The sequence below is a fragment of the Echeneis naucrates genome, chromosome 16, assembly GCF_900963305.1.
Source record: "Echeneis naucrates chromosome 16, fEcheNa1.1, whole genome shotgun sequence".
In the NCBI taxonomy this organism is placed as follows: Eukaryota; Metazoa; Chordata; class Actinopteri; order Carangiformes; family Echeneidae; genus Echeneis; species Echeneis naucrates.
In genome coordinates, this window is record NC_042526.1 from 2,809,458 (window position 1) to 2,832,452 (window position 22,995).

The 22,995-nt window shown below is 41.5% G+C and overlaps 1 protein-coding gene across 2 annotated transcripts in view; it reads left to right on the forward strand.

The window, feature by feature from the left end:
- LOC115056867 (polypeptide N-acetylgalactosaminyltransferase 18-like) overlaps positions 1 to 22,995 on the forward strand; it is a 114,233-nt gene that overhangs the window by 62,267 nt on the left and 28,971 nt on the right. Inside the window, exons 6-9 of one of the 2 annotated variants that reach the window (XM_029523633.1) lie at positions 4,849 to 5,046; positions 11,825 to 11,939; positions 17,531 to 17,716; positions 19,044 to 19,181. In XM_029523633.1, the coding sequence (XP_029379493.1) occupies positions 4,849 to 5,046; positions 11,825 to 11,939; positions 17,531 to 17,716; positions 19,044 to 19,181 (637 nt within the window). The remainder of the gene's footprint in view (positions 1 to 4,848; positions 5,047 to 11,824; positions 11,940 to 17,530; positions 17,717 to 19,043; positions 19,182 to 22,995) is intronic. The other variant, XM_029523634.1, reaches the window with a different exon arrangement.

Genomic DNA, 22,995 nt, shown 5'->3' on the forward strand with positions numbered 1-22,995 from the left:
AATGTTTTAGGTCACAGAGTGAGATGATTGGGAGAGCAGATAGCAGTGAAGTTATTTATTTTTTTTTTTTAAGTTGTTGCTGGGTGATATGACTTCAAATCAATTTCACAATTACTGCAAACTTGCAAACTTTAATCTTAATCCAAATTCATCAACTCTTACAATTATGTTCTGTTTCTCTGTATTGTGCCGTTCATTCCAAGAGAGTAAACTAAATTATGTTTGCTCTTCGTCACAATCCATGGTGCTCTCGCTTGTGTCTGGTAATTGTGACTGAAACAATCTAGTCAGGCGAGCGTCTGAAAGGTCGCTTGCATTGTTTCCTAAAGTCTCAATATCTTCTCGCCAATGCTGCAACTGAAACCAGCAGCAGTTTTTACCTAAACATTGTGAGCATCAAGAACTTCGACGGTAGATTTACGTCCCATTCCAACCATATTAATGGAGAAAGGTAGTAAATGAAATATTGATTACACACCTCAGTAATTGAACTCCGGATTCCAGATGGCATTTTAAACTATGAGGAGATTTCAGGTTATGGTCTGTAGAGGACACAGTCACTCAGCAGGACGGAGCCCCGAGAGCCGAAGAGAGACGTGAGGTGATTTTGAAGTCAGAACATGTGCATTTTAACATTTCCTTGTCACGCAGAATATCTAGATTCCAGGATGATAAACGTCCATAAATCTACATAAAAAAGACACGACTGCTCACAGAAGCGCCGTCTGTCTGTGGAAATGATCATTCCCTCTGCTCTTCTTTAATCACACGTGGAGCTGATCTGTATAATCACCTCATGAATTTATAATAAACATCTTTTTATGTGTCCCGGCTGCAGAGGACGTTGCCTCTTTTGTAACAGTGATTAAAAAGGACCCTGGCCCCGTGCACCGGCCTGCCAGAGAGGGCTGTGTGTGCTCACCTGTCCGGCTCTCTGTTTACTTATTAATTAAAGGTGCCAGATCCCCATTCTGCATCACTGCGAGCCACTTTAACTCCCGTGTAAACGCACAAAAGCACTGATGGGAGCGTCACCTGACTCCAAATGTGATTGTCCGTCACCTTCTTCCCTCTCTGTGATCGTGATTGTTGCTCATTGTCACGTCTAAGAGTCTTCAACAGGAAAAATAACCACAATCAATTAAAACACATCTCTGTGCTGATAACTGCCTCAGGTCCATCCGTTGTGTCTGAGTAAAGTAACCTGGAGTGGCGCATCTTTAATTACAGCACAGGTAGACTAATCCTAGTTGATTTTACCCTTTGTAACACAAACAGTACATCCCAATATAAAGATTAGGCAGGTAAATATTTCACTATCAGAGTTCTGTGTTCAGAAGGGATAAAATCTGAATCTGATATTCCCAGATAATCAGCAGACGGGTTTGTGTACGAGCAAAATCAATTAGCTCCTCTAACATATAAACATATTTCAAAGTTCAGTTTTTATCAGGCACAAATTGCACTCTGTGTTCACACCGATGGACTTATTATGATTCATTGTTTATTTTGGGCAGTGGCCAAATGTTATGAGCTTTGAAATTGTTGGTGTTGGGAAAGTAGTTTTTTTTTTGTGTGTGTGTGTGTGTGTGTTGTTTTGTTTTGTTTTTTCTTAAAATGGATTCAAAATATTAAGCTGCTGTGGCCATTTGTCTCGTGTATAAAAAAGAAAATCAGGTTTAGTTTTAAAATAATGTCTGTTTTTAGCTCATTCAGAATCCAGCGTACGTAAAATTTTCTGAAAAAATAACATTAATAATAATTGCTCAGCTGGGCATCTCTAAATTGTGGAATAATTTCAAGAGATAAAGATTCCACAGTTTACACCATGTAATTGGATTGTCAGATGCTGCTTTCAATTCTGGACCAATTTTAGCACATAAACACACACACAGGCTGTCAGCCAACTCTGATGTGGAACTATATGGGCCATGAAACGGCAGCAGAAGTTTCCTTTCACTGTCTGTGCACCCTGATTTCAACACTAAATGATAAAGTGTAGGTGGCACATCCTGAGCAGAGTTCCTTTAAAGCTGGAGACGTTTTGTTGCTTTTATTTATTTCATTTTTTTTATTCCATATGTTCCAGTTTCTGTCCTTTTGAAATAACATTAACAGTTTTGCATTCATTATCATTTCAACGAGGGAATTTCCATTAAACCAGCTCCCAACTTTTAAAAAGATGAAATTGCATTAACGCCAATTCTGTATTATGTCAAGATGAGCGCGTTGACATCCAGTGGAAATATTTCCTAATGAAACCATTATGTACCACAAGTAATGGGAACACCGCTTAATTACTGACCTCATTAAGATCGCTGGGGATGTTTCATCTGTCTCTGTGGCGAGGAGGCGGCGGCGGTGGCTCACAACACGTTTTCCTTTGCAAACAGTTTGAGCTTTTGCTGATGGAAAAAAAATTGAGCACTGTTTTCTTTCAAACACAAATCTACTGCTGATCTGTTTGAGCTGCAGACGTGTTGTCACCTCAAGGTGGCCTCTTTAAAACCTTCGGATACAACAGAGCCGCCGTGTTACCTGTTCATCATTTTGACAGGAAGGGAAATATCACACACACACACACACACACACACACACACACACAATACAGTTTCAGAGTATTGCTTGTGTTGCTCTTCTACGCGCACACACATGCTTGCACTTCATTATATTTTCTGAGCTGGATCCAAAAGAACATTTGTTGCTGCTGTGTTCCAGATTAGAAACAAGACACTTACAAGGCTCTTAACCCCTCCACCCTCTCCACACAATCCAGCCCCCTCTCTCACTAAACACAGACACACACACACACACACACACACCTCCCACACACTGCCACAGAAGGGGTATTGGTCTATGACTAATGAAATGATTTACAGATACAAAAGAGCTCGGCTGAAGATAAAGTCCTCACGTTTTCAATAATTGCATTGATGTCTAAAAGCCCTGTTGCTCTGTTGCTGTATCTGGTGATAAGTGCTGTGATTAGCTCGTTCTGACACATACCTGATTTCACGCTCCTCAATCTCCCAATTTTCTCCCTTTTTTTTACTTTGTCTTCCTCCACTTAATCCTCCTCCATCATCCTGTGCTCTGAATCCCATCCACCCTGTCACAGATTATATTTATGTAATCTGTAAACCTGCGTTTGCATGATTTTACAGGGTTTTTTTTTTTTGTTTTTTTTTTTTTTGGGGGGGGGGGGGTAGTGGGCATATGCCACACATTTCGTATCTGCCCTGCAGTGCACTGCTGCCGTCCTCTAATCTAAAATCTCTCTCCCTATGTTTCAGAGAGTGGGCGACACGCTTTAGTATTCAGCTGTGTGTGAGGAAATAATTTCCTCTGGGGTGACTCAAAGTGCGAACAGTGTAACCTTTACCTTGAAAGGTAGAGCTTTCTCTGATGTGGAGGTCTCGCTAATTGATTGGCTACCCGATATTTCTTCGAGTAAATAGATTTCAAGCTCTCTGTGTGGGCTTGTTGCACGTTCTGTGTGCCATCTGTGCCTAAAGAAATAAGAAAAGTAAGTCAGGGTTTATCTCCGAACAATCAGCCTGCAGCCTCTCTGATGTTGAGACTTTGTGACTTTATTACTTCCACGAGGCTGGACTGATAAAACACAAACGTTTGTGTGGCACGGCTGCTCATTTGTGTTCTCATTTAAACTACAGCCTCTTATCAATGTGTCCCATGAGGCTGCAGATATAAAGACGTTACTCTTCTCCAGATCAATAGGAACATTTTGAACCATACAAATAGTTGCTTTTCCTGCACAGTGCATTAACCTAACCACTTTTACCTTCGTCATAAAAGGTGGTTTTCTCTGGCACCCAATGTCATTCCTAAACTTTTACCATTATTGTAAAAGACATCATTCGTAACAAGCGCGCATGGCTGTATTCTTTGGTGCTTTTAGGCATTATAGTTTGAAAAAAGTTGAACCAGAAGTTGAAATCAGAAGTTTCACCTCCAGTCACATTTAAATATTTTGACACGCTCCAATAGATACTCTGATGGCGCACACCAGTAGCTACGAAATCAAACTTCTAAAAACCGTCACTCTGCTTGTGTGCTGCTCTGATCTGTGGTTGGATTTGGAACCAAACTGCCGAGGCTCTTTAGCTGATGCGCTCCCCTCCGGTAACACCTCTGTATCCACAGCGGTTACTGTCACTCTTCTACAAACCCTTGTGCGACTCTTAAGAGCTGTCCAATGTGCGTGGCCATAATCACAGCCAGCCCTGCAGCTTTGTGTCCGACATCCTCTGAATCCCGTCTTTCCAGATCAGGGACAGCTCTTACTTTGTAGTCCAGGCTTCAGGAGTCCCCTGTTTGGACTGTGGGGTACCAAGTGTGATCTCCTCTGAACCTCTTAACTCCTCCTCGTGCCGCCTCAGCAGCTCTTCACTGCCTGTATGTTCTCCAGACTTAAACTAAGTGGGCTCCTCTGGGAGGTGTCCAGGTGACTTACTGTGCTCTGGGTCCCCCTGTGGAGCTGAGGCCGGTTCACCTTCACTGGCTGAGCTCCAGTCTCCCTTTCCCTTTCCATTGACCCTCCTGATCCCCTTCCCATGTTGCAGACTGGAACGATAACTTTTCCAACATTTCTATTTTGCTTGCAATCGACTAAATAAAAGATTTAGTTTGAGCTAATGTAATCAGGTTTATGTCCTGAAGAGTTAATCTTCGTATTTTGTTTCTTTCATGTTTTGAAAATGAAACTTCAGAACTTGCCCTAAAACATTTCACTTTCATTTTCACATTTTTGTTTGGCTGTCATTATGATTGCTCACAGTCGATTCAGCTTTCAAACATATGGTAACTGTGCTTTGTCGACCCCCACAGGGCGGAGCCTATTCTGCAGCGAATCAAGGAGGACCGCACCCGGGTGGTGTCGCCCTCATTTGACAACATCAAGTACGACACCTTTGAGATCGAGGAGTACCCGCTGTCCGCTCAGGGCTTTGACTGGGAGCTGTGGTGTCGATACCTCAACCCACCAAAGTCCTGGTGGATCCAGCGCAACCACACAGCCCCGATCAGGTAGCAGAAATGGAGAATATTAAAACTGATTCACAGCTGAAATAAGACATGTGTCTTCATTTTGTTTTTATCAGGGAAGAAGTGAGATACCAGCAGAATAATTTATCAAGCAGTATTCATTATTGAGAAATTGCCTTGAAGCACATTGAAGTAGGTTTGATAAGATCTCTTAGCCTATTAAGCTCATTATTTTTACATAATTTCTTGAACACTAATCCCCACGAATAATTATTTATGTAAATCTAGTTTCAATATCCCAACCAGTATGAAACATGGGGGACGCAGCTGAGTGGCAAAGCACATTGAGTGTAACATATAAAAGCTCATGAGAATCTCATCGGAGGCAGCGAGCACTTACACATCTTTAACAGGATAGGCCGGTAATTTTACATACTCTGAAGTGGACGTAATGATCCAAATCGTCACTTCTGTCGGCCGGGAAAACATGACCGGTATGACCGATAAAAATTAGATGAATTTATGTGAAGCACAATCGCAGGCAGGTTCAGAAAGAGCCCAGCAATAAGAGCCAAGTCGCAGACTCACATGCAAAAGGATAATATGTCCATTGTTGTGCTTCATGGCAAGAGAATCAATAACGCAGCCTTTATAGATTTGGACAAAGACAAGAGGACGCATCCTGCTCAATATTGAAATGGAAGAAGATAAATGGCCCCAATAATTTTTTTTCCCCGTATATATTTTTCAGTCTTACTTTCTCTCAGGTGCAATTTGCAGCAGGATTTTCAGCAGATAAGTGTTCGATAACTTCTTAGCATTTAGTTCAATTAAAAACACTTTGTCACAGACAGACAAAGACCAACAACAATTTGAGTGGTACAAACCACAGGCAGGTAATGTGGCAGGTGCCAGGTTTGTCCCGCCCCCAAAGGATTCAAAGACGAGTACAACCTGTGCTCAATCCAAAAAATGTGTCGGCAAGGAAGCACGGTGGCATAACAGCATAACAGTTCGACTGTTGTCTCATTTTTGTGGGTTGGATTCCTGGGCCCGTGGCTTTTCTCTGTGGAGTTTGCATGTTCTCCCTGTGCCTGCGTGGGTTTCCTCCAGATACTCCGGTACACAATCCAAAGACATCCATGTGTAGGTAAACCGGTGACTCTAAATTGTCTGTAGATCTGATTGTGTAAGTGAGTGCTTGTTTGTCTCTGTATATCTCTATGTGTTGGCCCTGTGATAGACCGGCAACCTGTCCACGGTCTACCCTACCCTGACCGGGAATTTGGCTGGGATTAGACACACACATTATAAATGAAAATAGTTTCATCCTCTGACTTAACAAAATCCCGTTAAAAGTTTGAAAATGTATTAGTTTGACTTGGGCAAAGTTTCAGCACCCAACCCAGCCCCATCTTCCACACAAAAAAAGAAGAAAAACAAAAAAATGAAATGAAAATATACAAATAAAACTCTGCCACTGTCGGTCCTAAACTCAAATAAGAAAAGAGGAGGGGTGAGTGAGACTTTATGGTGACTGACCACAAATATGTACCTAACAAAGTAAATAAAGGCAATAGAAATAAGGAAATGAAAGGTCATGGGGCCACCAAAACCAATAGGGTTCATCATTTTCTGGTGCTGATGATTCGGATTTGGATGAAAAGTTTAAGATATGTTCTTTCTACTTTGAAAGTTTGGCCTGGTGGTGGCACTACATGGAATTTGCTAATAAGTGTCATTATGTACTCCTTATGTATTCAAAGAATAAACAAGGAGGTAGATATCCATGAGGTCAAATTGACCTCTAGGATCAAATGTGTTATTATCTTTGAGGATAAAATGAGGGTTAACCCAAACATGTCGTCTTTGGGTGGTGGGAGGAAACCGGAGCTCCCGGAGGAAACACATGCAAACGCCCCAGCCCCGGGAATCACGAACCTCTGCTCTTACACTTCACTCATTTAAATATGTATAATTCAGGTCTCATTTTTTTTCTATTACACTGACAAATTGTGCTTTGTTAGTGATCTGATTGCCGACCAAGGTTGATGTGTAACATCCCCAGCGACCCGTATTCAACTGGAAGTAAACTGCTTTTTGATTAACTAGAAATTTGTTTGGGAATTGGTGGCTCTGAAGTGTAATAACAGCTCAGGTGAACCTGTTTTATCAAGTGATTATGTGACGCAGTTCTTCGGAGGGGCACTGAGTGTAAATCGGATTTAAAGTAGTTGTTATTTTGTTATTATTCTTTGCTCGCATGAATCTTGCTCGTTCAATAAGCCGCGTCGAGTCAACCTTGGAGTGGTAATCTAACAGAAACACTATTTTGTCAAGCTACTTAAAGCTGCTTTATAGCCTGCGGTGTGTACCAGGGAGTTGGTGGTTATGGGGTCCGTATACAATGCACAGGAGTGGTCAGTAGGAGCCGTGCAGCCCCGAGGACCCCTCAGTACTTCTTCAAGCAACAACAGCTCCTGTGTAGCTCAAACTTTTGTTCCGTTTCGTTGAAAGCATGAAAAAATGAATCTCCAGGATGTGGTCAGTTCTCTGCGTCATTTGATTTTGAAACGCAAAAACCGTCCACAGAGAGTTGGGGAATGAAATTGCTCCTCAGAAACATAACTAATCAAAGTGGACTAGACAGAACAAAGCCCAAAGCACAGGAGAGATTAAGAGCAGTCATGGAGGGAGAGACATGAGGAGATGATGCTCTCCTGCGTGACATGAATCTGAGTCATTCTCTGTGTCATTCCAATCTCAACACAAACACTGAGATCATTCAGTTGGACTTTCTCCTCCCCAGGATATCTGCCCCCAGCCTCCATGACAGACAAACATTAAAAAATGTGCTCTTCAGGCTTCATCTGCATCCAAGTGAATACAGAGTACATCAGAGTACACCATTTCACTACTTGAGTAAAAGTACAGATACTCTTTGTCAAATATTACTCCAATACAAGTAAAAGTAGCTTTGTCAAAATATGAAAGTATTTACTTAAAAAAATATTTAAGTAAAAGTATAAAAAAAAACCTCAGAAAATACAGCAAAGGAAAGTAGCTTTGTCATTATAAAATACACTGATGCGATTCTGCTCAAAAATACCTTCAGTTAAAGAGGCCCTACAAGAACCGGTCCTGGAGGGGTTCGGTCCAGTCCAGAGGTCTCCAGCTCGGGTCCAGGATGTTTCCTGATTCAAACGAGTGACTCCTGATCAGACTTCAGCAGAGCTTGATGACGAGCTGATCATTTGAATCAGGTGTGTTGGAGCAGGAAACAGTGGCCCTCCAGGACCGGAGCTGGAGACCTCTGGAACGGACCAGGAGACCTCTGGACCGGACCAAACCCCTCCAGGACCGGAGCTGGAGACCTCTGGACCGGACCAAACCCCTCCAGGACCTCTGGTCTAGTCTCTAGTCTACAAAAACATATTTTATATGAACACAACAAACACAGTCCGGTCTCTGCTGGTTGTGCTGTGTTACCTGTTACTGTCTCTGCTCTTCACCTTGATTAATAGACCGTCCTGTGTGCTCCATGTCCAGTTCCTCCTCTGCCTCCTTTTAGTACTTCAATACTTCCTGTCATATATTCAGGATGATGGCAGAAATGGAGGCCAGAATCAGTGAGTTAGAGTTGCAGCTCCACACTTTAGTTTCATCACACTGACTATAAAGCTTACAGCGGCTACAGCTGGCGTCACTTCTCACACCATTCACCGGAGAGAGGGACAAACACAAACAGGGACAAGAAACGTAGAGCAAAGTAAGAAACAGGCAGTTAGCTTGTAACGTAAGCTAACTGGACAGCGCTAATGCTAACGTCCATTAGCCTAGCTTGTTTTAAAGCCCGACACAAAACGTTATCCTTGACAGAAACAGCTGAGTTTGGGGGGCATCTAAGATGATCTTGTCCCGAGTCCAGGCAAGACTGTCAGCTGGCCTGGACGGAGCTAATGAGACTCGAGTCTAATCGATTGCTTCGGTGAAACCTGGAAGTCTTTCAAAACATGGCGGCTCCGCAGGATGTGCTTCCAAACTCTGGCTACAAGCTGGGTGGTCATCTGAAGGCAAGAGGTGTGCGTGTTACAAAGAAATGACAACTAAAAACAATGAGTAATGTTAGACTGGCACAAAAGTATCGAGTAACAAGAACATAAATAGAAATGTAGCAGAGTAAAAAGTACAATATTTTTCCTTCAAATGTAGTAAAGTAAAAGTATCCCCCAAAAATAATACTCAATGTACCAATACTCAAAAACTGTACTTAAGTAAAGTACTCAATTAAATTTACTTCGTTACTGTCCACATCTGTGGCGAGCTCACCCACGCTGCAAACAAAAACCACTAATAAGCAAATTTAGCGCACTGTTACTGAAGCTAATTTGGTGAAGTGTAAAAAGTCGAGCAGCGATTACTTTTTAACACAACAATGTCCCTCTGGGTGGGATTTATGCCCACATAAACAAGAAGTAATTGTGGTTACGATCATTACTTGGATGACGGGGAAATGGAGCCTAATGCTCCAGTTTGTCTCTGCCATGTTTGTGACCTCAACACTTTATATGTACTCAGTCAGGCACTCATCATTCCACATACGAATATGAAGAGGAAAATCTAAATGCTGTTCAGTTATTACAGATCAAATATTTGCCAAAGGTAAAACCTACATGCCCATCCAACATTTCCTCCGACTCCGATGACCGCCGGCGCTGAGCAGCAGAGAAGAAAGGGCAGCTTGGGGAAATGTTAAAGTCATGTCAAAAGTGCAGACATGTCATCATTTCAAAAAAATATCAGACACAACCTGCTGTTGCATGACAATGGAAAAGTAATATTCAGTTATTTGCTAAGCAGAAGGAGTCCCTTTCTTCTTAAGGCCAAGATTTGATGTGACAATGTTAAGATTTGGTCTTAACATTGTCAGGGACACAGAAACAGATCAAATAACTAACCTCTATTCACATTTAACTACAAGTTAATGAAAAAGAGTTAAAAAGCAGGCAATATTTTCCCTCCAACATCATTGTGTTGATATCTACTTGTCATTCCAGTGTTGCTCTCCCCTTTTCCTTTTGATCAAGCATTAAAACTACAATAAACCTGCTAATTTGGAAATATATTGGCATCAACAGTGTAATAATGTAAAGCTGGTGATATTAGCTGCAGCAGCTTTTTATTTTAAATGACTGTGACTGCTATCTGGTCATATCAGTATTTATACCATTTTCTCTGGATAGTGAAGAAGCTTTAATGTCTCTCTCTCTTTTTTTTTTTTTTTTCCTTTTTTGTTGGGGCGGCGTGATATCTACAAAGTGCACGATGTGTCTGTCGGTTGAGACAAAATGAAGTTGAGTGTGCTGTGCAGTCTGAGATACTAAATTTCCAGCCACGCTGGACTGACGGCGCTGATAACAAACAGAACTGATGACTGTGTGCCACTCCACCGATCTGCATTTGGCAGCAAATGCAATATTTGCACAGGACATGAGCCTGCAGATAATGGGCGCTTTTTTACAGAATTCAAATGCTTGCATACCCAAATGGTCTTCACACTTCGAGCGGTACTGAACTTTATGAAGCAGTTTCCAAGTTAAAGGCCTTTTAGCACCCATGTTAGCAGTTTAGAGCACATCATGTGATCGTGCATGTAAGTGGCAAAAATTGACAGAAGACCTACCCATTTGACATTATACCGATAATGTTACCCAAAACTGCCATTATGGGCTGAAAATATCACTTTAATCTGATATATAACAAGCAATTTGCAGCTGAATGTAGAGTGATTTTTTATTTTTTTTTTATTATTATTATTGTTATAGCAATAAAAACACCATAGAAATATCTTGCAAACTTGTGAAACACTTTCACTGTTTCATAAATGAAATAATGCTGAAAAACCAAATTTAGATAAAAAAAAAATAGCTGTGGCTCATGGAGGGAATTTATTCGATCTCTTTAAATATTCCTGGGAAGACTTTGGTCTAGACCTGCTCTATATGTAAAATGCCTTTGAGGGAACTTTATGATTTGGCTCTATATAAATAAAATTAGATTTTGATTTGATCTGGTTTCAGTATTCAGGAAAGCTGCTGTGCAAGGAAATGACATTGTTGGGAATGAACAGCGAAATAGAAAACTGATATTTGAGATGTGAAGTGCGATGTGGTTTTGCTGTTATCTGGAAAGCATGGAAAGAAGAATGTCTTGTGGGCGGGAGGTCCTCATTTTGCTATTAGCATTTTATTTTTTTTTTTTTTTTCCATCGTTTCAGGCTGTTTGTCAATCAGTGTATCCACAGGGACAAACCCAAGCAAGCTGTTCTCACAGTGATGCTGAACTTCATATTGTTCAGTTGAGACGTGAGGGAATGAAAACGTGAATAACAATAGAAGTCATTTCTCACACTCAACATGTTGACTGAGTTTGATGTTGATGAAAGATATGTTTCCTTCTTTTCTCTGAATTCCCTTGTAATGTCCTGAATTTGTTGTGTTAGTCGGGGGGCATCATTGTCACTGCTGGATCATTTGTAAGCATGTCATGCATAATGCATAAGGTTTTCATGAAAGGCTAAGGTCTTAGTTAGAGCAGCAGCAAATGTTCAGCGTGTTTGAAAAATAGATCTTTAGGCTGTTGCTGGCCTGCGTGTGGCAAATTATGGGTTAGGACTTTAGCCTGCGTGTGGGTGCCTTGAATATTAATTAACATTTAAAAGTCAAGATTAAATGCATTTGGTTCAACACAAAATATTTTTTTAACTCATTGTGCCATCCTGATCTCTTCTCTTTCCTCCACTGATCCCACCTTTTTTTAGGAGCCCGGCCCTGATTGGCTGCTTTGTGGTCGACAGGAAGTACTTCGAGGAGATTGGCCTGCTCGATGAAGGTATGGAAATCTACGGCGGAGAAAACGTGGAGCTTGGCATCAGGGTGAGTAGACTTGACAATCTATATTATGATGTATATGCTTTAGCCAAAGGAAAACCATCAACTCATGTTAAAACACATTCATTCTATGGTTGGCCTCACTTTTGTCAAACTTCAGACAGTTACACAAGATTTTAAAAATGTCCCAAAACAGCTCTGGTTCGTTTCAGGTGATCGAACTTATCTTTTCTAAGGCAATAAAAAAGGTCACCCCTGTTTAGTCACTTGAGGTTGCTCGTATCTCTCCTGATTTTGCCTGTAAAAGGTAGATGTTGATTAAGGAGCTGACATTTTTAGAACTCACAAAACAAACCTCCATCCACCAGCCTTACTGCTCCTCTTTATAAGGTTGTAATGGTGGGGGTGCTTATCTATCAGCAGTTTCACATTCAGAGACAAACAACATTCATACCCATGTGTGGATGTGGGAGGAAGCCAGTATAGTCATAGGCAGAGGGAAGCACGACACAGGCCTGCAGGTTTGAACCCTTTTGGACCTTCTCGAGGTGAACCGTCACCACGCCGCCCTCACTGTACGCAATTTAAAGCCAAAGGGATTTTTTTGTAGACGGTTTGGTAAGAAGAAAAATGTTTGTCTGGGTGTATGAGCACATTTTACAAAGCAAAGATTCCTCATGGCTATTCATTTCTTTTTGAGTTTATTCTGATTGTGACAGACAGAGACAGGAAAGTCAGGGGGAGGTAGGTATGGGGGATTATAGGTATCAAAGGAGAGCAGCCTAAAAATAGTGATGTAGTGTCTGCGCATCCTGCAAATCTGGATCTTATTAGCCGGCAGTTTCACGCCGACACTGTACGTTTCCGCTTTTCAGCACGCAGCTTCTCATACATTAAAAAAACCTTGTAACACAGAGCGGGGCACAGCACCTGAGCACCACGGCGGCCCTCCTCAGCATACAAATTGAAACATATTGAGCAGCAGACATGTCCGGCATGCATAGGAAGAAGGATGACCTTTCCTTTGACAGAATGGGGCCTTTATCAGTCATTCATATTATTCATTTAGTCTGACTAAAGCAAACCGAGCTGCTTGCTAATGATGTCACAGCTGCCACATAACATTGTGAGCTAATGTAACAGCATCGCAGTCCTTTATCACATTATGATGAATGTAATATTTCGACTGTTCCTCTTTGGTTGAGGTCACAGTCAGTATTTTGCATTAGGGGGAAGCATTTAATGTAATTAGCAAATTGCAGTTACAACGGGAACAACTGTTGCAGGGATTTCATCTGTAATTACATCTTCAGAGGGAGATGGCGCCGCAAAAGCATCCCCATCCTCTCGAGACAGCTAATCAGTCCCGAGAGGACGCAAATGTTTGAACAGCTTTGAGACGTAACAGACGGCGGAGACATCAGACAGAAACTGTTGACTGGGGCTCAGCGTGGAGCGATTTTAAGTGTGAGGCTCAGGTTTGGTTATGAGGCCAGGTCTGCGTTGCACACTCTGGAAAATGTAAAAATCTCTGAGGCTGGAAGGGTTCAGATTCAGTGGACGGCTGTGAACAATCAATGATAGGAGTGCTTGAAGAGAAGATGGCCGGGAAGGAAAAAAAACGCACCACCAAGCTGAACTGCCATTAACTCTCACCTCTATTGTGTCCTGTTATAAGGTGGTCGATAGTTGTAGCTGCTTTATGCCAACTCTTCCCCCTTCTTCCTTTCTTCAGGTCCTTCCTTAGTCATCAATAAACTGTTAAAATCATAAAAGAGGATCACGTGGAGGCTGAGAGAAGAACCCCCCCCACTCCAAAAATTAATAATAATATTCACTTTGACATTTGTGACTATGTGACTTAAAGGTCCAAATGTTCCACAATTGAAACAATCACGGAATAAAAAATCAGGGCTTTAAACCAATTTTTGCTGAATAGAAATATTTGGTAAAACATCCTATTAGGATGTTGATAAAAAAAAACAACATATATATGGAATTGAAACCCGTGCATAAGCATCCTTGCAGAGTGGCGGTGGATAATAAAGCCGTCCGACAGCGAGTCTGCAGCCGTGCTGAGTTGACACTATTCGCTTGCTCTTAGCAGAAGAATGTCTGTAGAATAACGGAGATAATTTCATTTCCACGCCGCCACTTGGTGAAAACTGATTTGGTCATGCACATACAGAAAACCTGTGAGTGCGCTTTGCCAACATTACTCAGGAAATACAGATGAGGAGCGTTTTTAAAGCATTTCCTAGATTCACTGGCGAATGTAACAACTCGCCATCAGGACAGACAGAAGCTGAATTCACATAAATGTCCCAGTGTGCGCCATTATGGGAAGTGGCGAATGTAACCCCCCCCCTCTCTACCAGTAACTGTTTTCCCCCATCCAACCCCCTAAACGCAGATTGTCCTTCACAGCCGTGTGTGTGTGCAGAAAGCTCCCTGCAGTGGACAGTTAGTGAGCACTAATCAGTTTTTGAAGTGACTGCAGGAGCTGGCTCAGCCTCAACTTCGTACATACAAAGAATCCTCCCATCATGGGCTTGACTTCTTCCACACAAGGCCAGAAAAGCCTACATTCAAGTATGTTATGTTGTGTAATGGCTTTCTCCTCAGCGCCCCGCTCTTCACAGACCGTGGAGCCATTCCGCGGCGCTCAGAAAGGTTATCCTCCATTATAAAACTCTTTTTGGTTCATAATTCTGCATAAGCCCCCGGTGTGGAGACTAATTGCCAGAGCACCTGTTGACAGTAGCACAGAGGAGACTTTTGGATTGCCAAGAATCACGCACAGTGCTGCAAATCAGTTTCCCCTCTGCAGCTATGACAACAAAGGCTGAACTGAAATAAACCTGTTTTGGTGGAGAGGCACTCGAAAGCCACCGTTGAGCTTGTCGCACAGTTGTTCACTGAAGAGGGTCAGTTCGGGTTGGCCATGTTTACCCTCCACCTCTCTGTATGTGGCGTTATTGAACGGTTTGAAAGCAATAAAGGCTTCTGACATTTGCACGGCAGGATGCTCTGCCATCCAGACGCACATCACCGTTATCAGCTGTTTCAGACCACGCGGCTTATATACTGCTATAAAAACACAAGTCAATATTTCTATTTTATTTTGGGGAAATTTTCCGGCAGCAACGTATTTCAGATCAATAATTATGTAAATCAGCAGTGATATTTTTGACAGAATCATTTCTGCACGCATGTCTTGAGGGCATTGCTCGGACGCATCGTGTGTTGAGTTCAGTCTGAGGTTTGAGCCTTTGAGAAAATTGCTCCATATCTCTGGCCTGCATGCTCCTATTGTGTGAAAGACTGCACATTTTATGCTCATTGTCTGTTTTGTTTTTTTTTTATTGCAGCGTGTGGTCATCCTCAGCACAATTTGGAATTCACCACTTCATCAGTCATTGCTTTCTCTGGTCTTGTTTTTTTTTTCTCCTTGAAACTTTTAAAGTCCATGAGCGAGATTTGTTTCACGGTAAACCGAGAAGGAGGGAGAACGTAAACGCGCTGTGTTTTGTTTTGACAAATCAACCGTGTGAGACATGACACATGCAACTGCAACTTCTCTGAGTTAGAACTCCATTTAGTGATGTTTGCTGGGTAAGAGTTGGCACATGAACCCGCTCTCTCCCGTTTCAGATGGGTTTTTGTTCAAGGAGACAAGAAAACAAGAGTAGAAAAAACTTTTTGAAAGAGTAGGAGAAGCTGTTATGCTGTCTCTCAGTTCCTTTATCTTCTCTCTCTACCTCCCACTTTATCTCCATTTTCTTTTATCCCTTTACCTCCTCTGTTTTATGTTTCACACTTTCTGAATCTCCCTCCTTTCTCTTTGCTGCCAGCTTTTCTTTTCTTTTTTCATCGTCTCAGTCTCTATCTTGCTCTGCACACCCACATGCTCAGACAGAGATTGTTATACTCGACGAATAGCTCTTTCTACTCTAACCCCGTGTTGTAAATCCTTTATGGAGAACGTTGAGGTATTTCTAAGGGAAGCATGTATTATCTCTGATTTTGGCTCGGAGTTTGTGCTCCTGCCCAGGCACTAGGCCAGTGCTACAGTTTGACTGTTGTTCTGCAGTAACTCTTTGCTTTGGAAGGTTACATGGAAGAAGACTGGCCGGCAGGAGGGATTATAGCACAAACACACAAACAAAGTGAAGGACTAGAATAGAGAGACGAGGCGTTTCTATTCAAATCGACGTTCTCCAGCTCTCGTACCCTCAGCACACTAAACTTCTCAGGCAGCTCAGCAGAATTTCAAGCAGATGCCATGAAAATTTGCTTCTGACGTGTGTTGCAACCAGACGTGAAATACAATCCAGCTTTTATTTTTTTAACTCTCGTAGGATGGGCTCCTGTCACAGTGCCACATATTGTACTGGACCTTTTAGGAAAGGATTGTTGTTTGGACTAAAATGAATGCATCCTCCATATCGCTGCCATGATTACAATAGTAATGCTGTGGTTAACTTAAAAAAAAAAAAAAAAAAAAAAAAAAACTGTCACTGTCTCTTATTTAGTTGACCTGTCCATCCTCCTCCACCTGATGTAGAATTTATTGCTCCATAAACTACGTCTCTGTGAATTATAATAATTTGCTGCACTGACTACCAACTGGCCAAATTTCTATTTGTTTTTTTTAACAGGTCGCTCTTGTCCGTTACCATAGCAACAGCATCAAGTGATTTTTTTTCTACCACAATCACACACTCACAATACATGTGGGGCGTTTCAGGCTTTATTGCCCAAGGACACTTCAAAAACACATCATCTACCTCCTGAAAAAAGGGACAACCTGGTCCACTTCCTGAATTAATGCTGAAAATTTATTTGAAAACGCAATTAAAACATCTGAAATGATTAAAAAGCTGAATACCAAAAGATCAACACAACTTCGATTTAGATAAAAGAGGTTGAACTAAATGGCTGATTAAAAGGTGAGAGCTGACTGAAGCTGCGGTAGCCTCTAAAGAACAAAAGGTGCGAGTTGCTGGTTTAAAGCTGGATAAATTGAGCTTGAAGTGTCACACGAAGGTTGTCAACAACAGATGAATTGTAGGTCCAATAATGACACACATAAGCAGTGAAAATGTCAGAGAAATGAATGCAGCTGAAAAGTTTTGAAAATTTGAATGGTCCTCTGTCTGTAACTAGAGCTACTTTACCTGCAGTAAAGTGTAACTGCTCGTGTTCTGGAGTCCAGATAAATGAACTCCTTCAGGTATCGACTGTAAAATGCGCCTGAGGGCCGCACACTTGTGTGTTACATTCGTGATGAACCAAATCCGAAGATTAATTTTCACATTTCACAGGCCTGTTGTGAGGCCAGCTCCACTTTTAAAGCCACATTTGATAGTTTCTGCTGTCAACAAATAACAGAACGATAAAAAAATAGCTAGCACCTGGTTGGGAATGCATGCGATACCTATTTATTCATACTAATTCTATCAAGCAAGCTCAGTCGCAGTGACGATTTAATCCCCCCGTACACCGTAGAGGATTAACTGGGATGCACCTGGCAGGCACTGAAAATATCTGTAGCCTTATTTTGGAGGTCCCATCCATGCACTCACTGATGTGTGGGCATTTTTCTGTGTTTGTGTGTGTTCTTGGTCACAAAGGTGTGGCAGTGTGGCGGCAGCGTGGAGGTTCTGCCCTGTTCCAGGGTTGCCCACATCGAGCGCGCCCACAAGCCGTACACGGAGAACCTGACGGTCCACGTGCGTCGCAACGCTCTGAGGGCGGCTGAGGTCTGGATGGACCAGTACAAGAGCCACGTCTACATGGCCTGGAACGTTCCGCTGCAGGTCAAATGGAGAGCAACCATACGCATGCATGTCCGGAGTTTGGTACTGTATTTATCCTCAGCATGGGCGGATACGTGGGCACAATTGTGTCCGTGCATTTTTCGAGCTCAGTCTGTTTCACAGATCTCCTAGCAACTGTGCCGACTGCTGTCATGGAGGTCACCGGCAATCAGTTTTGCATCTAATAGGGCTTCAACACACCTTAGGAAGGTAGTTGCACTGTGTGTACAAGTCGGTCATTAATGTCTGAAAAATCGTTCAGACAGGGCTCAGCAAGACAGAGATTTTAAGTTTGAGCATCACAGAGCTGAACACAATCTTTGCATTAATCATGCAGTTGTCTCAGTCATGATGGCCTCTTACTAACAACATCATCCACTTATAACCACATTGACAATGAGCAGCTACCTCTGTCACATTAAACCAGAAAACTGCTTTAATCCAGACGCTGCTGTGACTTTGCTCTTGAAATCAAAGTGAGCTTTCCTGTCATGTAAATTCCTCCTCAGGGATATTTACAAAGCCTGTATAAATATATATGCTATCATTAGTAGTTTGTTTTCCAACATATATATAAAAAAAAAAGAAAATTGAAAAGCTCTGTTTTACATTTGAGCCCCAGTCAGACCTGAAATTAGGAATCTGATGTGCATAAAAATCTGTGATTAGAGGACACAACAATAAGAACTAATTGGATAGCTTGTTTGATAGCTTGTAATTAGCAGCTACTGTTGAGGGAATCGGGAGTATCAAAACGGTTATACGAGGAAACATCAGACTCAGTTAGCGTCTTTAATTGTTTATGACGTTTGTTCACTTGTAAATGGCGATTACTGACGTTGTGTTAAGAGCTGTGCTGGTGATGCTCTGGGTTTATTAAGATGCAGTCGAGGTCCACATACGTTGGTCCACTGCACACACTCTTGAATGTGTATTTTCATCATGACATGTTATGGGTTTTATATATATATATATATATATATTCATCGTAGGGAGTCTTTAAAATAAACTTCATCTCTGGCTTTCTTCACCAAATGACAGGATCTGATTCATTTTCTTTGTGATTCCTCTTTAAACTTCTCTCGCTTTCTGCCCGCTCAGTTATTATTTCTAGCTTGTAATGTCGCTCTAAGGATGCAGTCGTGCTCAAAGGACCCTGAGGCTCTGAACTCTGCATTTGTTATTTCTGATTTCTTGCAGCGTTGGAAGTTAAACACTGTGTATCTGTGTGTGTGTGCGTTTATTTTACTGCTTTAGGTTGTCAGGGAAATAGCAAAATGAAGCAGCAAATTAACTCAGACTTGTTGGCATTTATTTCCTCCTCTAGAACTCGGGAATAGACATTGGAGATATTTCTGAGAGAAAGGCCCTCCGAACCAGACTCCAGTGCCGGCCATTCAGCTGGTTCCTCTCCAATATTTACCCTGAACTCCGATCCTACAGCAACACAGTCGCTTATGGAGTGGTGAGTTACACTTCAGCTTCAGTTCTCAGCTATTATTTTGAATTATAATGGTCCAGGATTTTTATCCCAGATCTTTTCTTTCAAGCTTCTTTAATTTTAACAGGATAAGGAGATTTTATTGGATTTTTTTTTTTTTTTTTCAGTATTTGTTGTATAGTTTTGTGTTCACACATTAGTACGTTTCGCACCAAAAACTTGACTGTACAGAAAACCCAGTCAGGTATCAATAGGTCATAAACACTGAAATAGCATTTACACTCATAAAACTCCCCCTCCTGAGAAAACTTTTCCATTAATGATCACGGCACAGATAGCGACAGCATGGTGTGGAAATGGTGAACCTTTTTATGCCATTCCTGCGCAGCCATCCTGCTCTTGAGCTAACAGCTGTGGGAGGATTTTGCATAATTGAAAAATGGCAGTAATCTGTTGAGAGCTGAGCAAAATTATCCGCCCTTCTTGACTCGTCCCACTGATAGGAAGAAAAATGACTACTCTTCCTCTGAGTCCACCACAGAGTGATTTAGTAATTTTATTATTGATTGTGAAGTTTGATTGGGGTCTCATTTTAACATTTTAGACGTAATTACATGCAGATACAGTCTGAGACATCTGTCTTCTGAGAGCCTGACTGCAAGCCGAAAATAATCAGTACAGTGAGCCCATATCCTTCATGTTGAAAAGGTCTTATTCGTCCAACCTTTCTGACTCTTTGCATGCCTGTCACTGAAGAAAAGGCAAGGGAAAAAAAAGTTATAAATTGATGTAGGGGAGGAGGCCGGTGCGGTTCTACTCAGACATTAGCAGCAGCAAATGAGTCTCTGACTTGGAAAACAGCCCCCTTGCCACCTCTTATGTTTGCTGTTCGATAAACACTTCAATCAAAGTGCAGGCTGCGTGCTGTTATTTGGTGAGACTACTGAGCATGTGCTGGGGGGGCTCAACTTTGGGTGTGCAAGATGAAAGCGTCGGCACATTGGCATCTGAGCGATGTAGATGTGAAGTTTGCATATTTGACAGAGACAAAACTCTCACAGGAGATGGCAGTTCGAGAGAGTACAACAAGTGTTCCGGTGTGATACCATCTGCACTCAGCGTTTAACACAAAAGCTGGATGAAACAGCTGCTCACACCAGGTAATTTCTGAGTGGGAGAAACACATTTTGATGATACTCATCGAGCTGTTGCGAATGAAACACTCTCTTAGATCATGAGCACGAACTGTTTGACAGTTTGGTTGATCTTTCCAGCCAACTAACGTTTTAGAAATCCTGAGGTAACGCACCAACCACAGTTATTCCATTTCTTAGGTTTGTCAAATTGATACAGCAGTTAAATTATAAATCTATTTATTTTTTGGTAACTATTTACCCAAAATAAAAGCCCCCTGGGATTGATTAAAAAATCTATTTCCTTACAAAACGTCAGAGACAAGAGAGGGTCAAACGTTCTGGAAAATATCAGTTTCAATTTTACTATTTTCCAGCAACAAACCCATTTTAAGATGCTGAAGTTTAAGCATGCAACAAGCTGGAGAATATTCGGTCCACACCCAAAAAGAGAAACATGAAACTCAAGTGTATGGCCAAATTATTACTCTTACTAAAAGCCAATATGATTTATCCATTGGCTTTTTTTTTTTTTTTTTTAAATGATACCACCTTTACACTTTTTGAATTCTTTATAAACCTCAGAAGAAGAGAATAAAAACATCACAAACAAAAAGCTAAATCTTTGTGAGAAACACCACTGCACTGCATCGGCTTACCACGTTTACCTCGTATAGAAAAGCACCTCCCCTTGTTTAGCATCTGAAGGTCCCAGGTTCAAGCCTTAAATTTGTCAAACAATTCACCTCACTGTTGTGCCTGTGAGTCCCTGAACCCCTAAACCAGCACCATGGCTGGCGCTCTGTACAACAGCTGAGCCTGGCTTCTTTTTAAACGGGGTAAGAGGAAAGAGAAATTCCCCTTGGAGATCCATAAATATCATATTATTGAACTGCTATAATAAGTGTGACAGTGACTTGAGATATTGTGGGATAGAAAGCTCAGCTCGGCCCTAATTGTGGATCAAGGATTTTACAGAAACCCCCACAGGACTGTATGTGACGTGACTGCAGAGGAGGAGAAGTGGTGGGCTGCAGTGAGGGAACTGGAGTTGAGTCATAGTTGGTGAAACGATGGAGGGGGGACAAAGCTATCTGTATGTAAAAGAGATTAGTTGGAAATCTCCTGTTCCATTCACTCATCATAAACTTCACACGTTGTCTTTATGGGATCCACATTGATATGATTTTACCGCCAGCAAAGATGCAGCCAATTGACATTTTCAGTCACTTTCAAAAAGTAGTGTTTGTGTTTTGTTAATCTTTATGTGGCCTGGCAGAGCAAACGGAGGCTCAGACCTCAGACCATGAATGTACAAATAGGCATTTCTATTTAAATTACCTCTTTTTAAAAGGTCACTTGAACGGCACACTTAAGATGGCAAGATGGCCGCGAAGTGCTTACAAAGCTGCCGTGGAAGTGAACTTGCAAATGTGACACAGGAGCATTTCGAAGTCAGCTGAGAGGATTTTTTACATGTTACTATTATCACCGAAGTAAAACGTCTGGTCTCCAATACACTACAGCCGCTATTAAAGCTGTATAAATGAATATTTTTACCTTAACTGACAGAAATGAGTCATTGAAAGGAGTCGCTGCTGCTGATAAATCCAGAAAATTAACAACCGGCTCTAAAGCTCCTTTGATCAGTTGTTGTTTTTCAAATTTAATTATTTTAAGCTTTGCGGCACATTTCCTGGTAACTTTTTTGTTTCATGCAACATTGAGCCGCCGTTTTCAGGAAATTAATTCAGATAAACTGACTGTACGCAACCTGCCAGATATCAAACAGCACGGCGCAACAAATTCAGCAAATCTCCTGAGAAAACCGTGGAGCATTAAGATGTTAAAGAGCCCATATTTTCCCTTCGGAGTTGTTGGTGACCAAAAGAGAACTTAAATATTGCAAGTTTTTCATGATTAACTTCAGTTGGTTGATAACGTTGTTATCTCCGTTTGCTAACATATTAAAGACATGTTATTGATCCCATATGACCTAAAACAGAGATGCAAATAACAATATTGGTCATATACTCTAATTATTATTGTTATCTTTCTGATTCTTCACCCGTCACAGTAAAAAAAAAATCATGATGATGTCCATTTGGAAGGTCGATGCTCTGACAAAAAACTTTGACATTTCAAGGAAAAATGGGCCGACAGTGACGGGCATATATTGATTCTCCTGTACTGATTTACATATATTGTGCCAACTATAAATCTGTATGGAACATAGCCATATTACAGGAGTGTAACCTGTGAAACGTTGCTTTGAAATATTACTCCCCAGCTGCCAAAAAAAAAAAAAAAAAAAAAAAGGTGAAGGTTACTCTAAAGTGTTTGTGTGACTTTCTCCTGGCACAGTAATTAGCCTGCAGCAGTCCCATTTGTCTTCACTTTAGCTACCTGGAGCTGCAGAGTGGACCGCTCTGTCATAATTCAGTGATTAATAATGTAAAAGCAGAGAGCGAGGCCAGAGGGAAGAAACAAGATGCTTAAAGGGAAGAGCGAGCAAGACGAGTCAGCCTAGATATGAAACAGAGAAAAATGTCATGCTAAATATCATGTTAAAGAATTATTGTTAAAACGTTTTTGGCGGGTTTGATTTTGGTTTACTGCTGATATTTAGCTGTTTTTGACTTCCAGGAGTGAAACCCCCTTTCTTTACTTCAGAAGATCACCAGTTGCTTTTACAGGAGCATTCA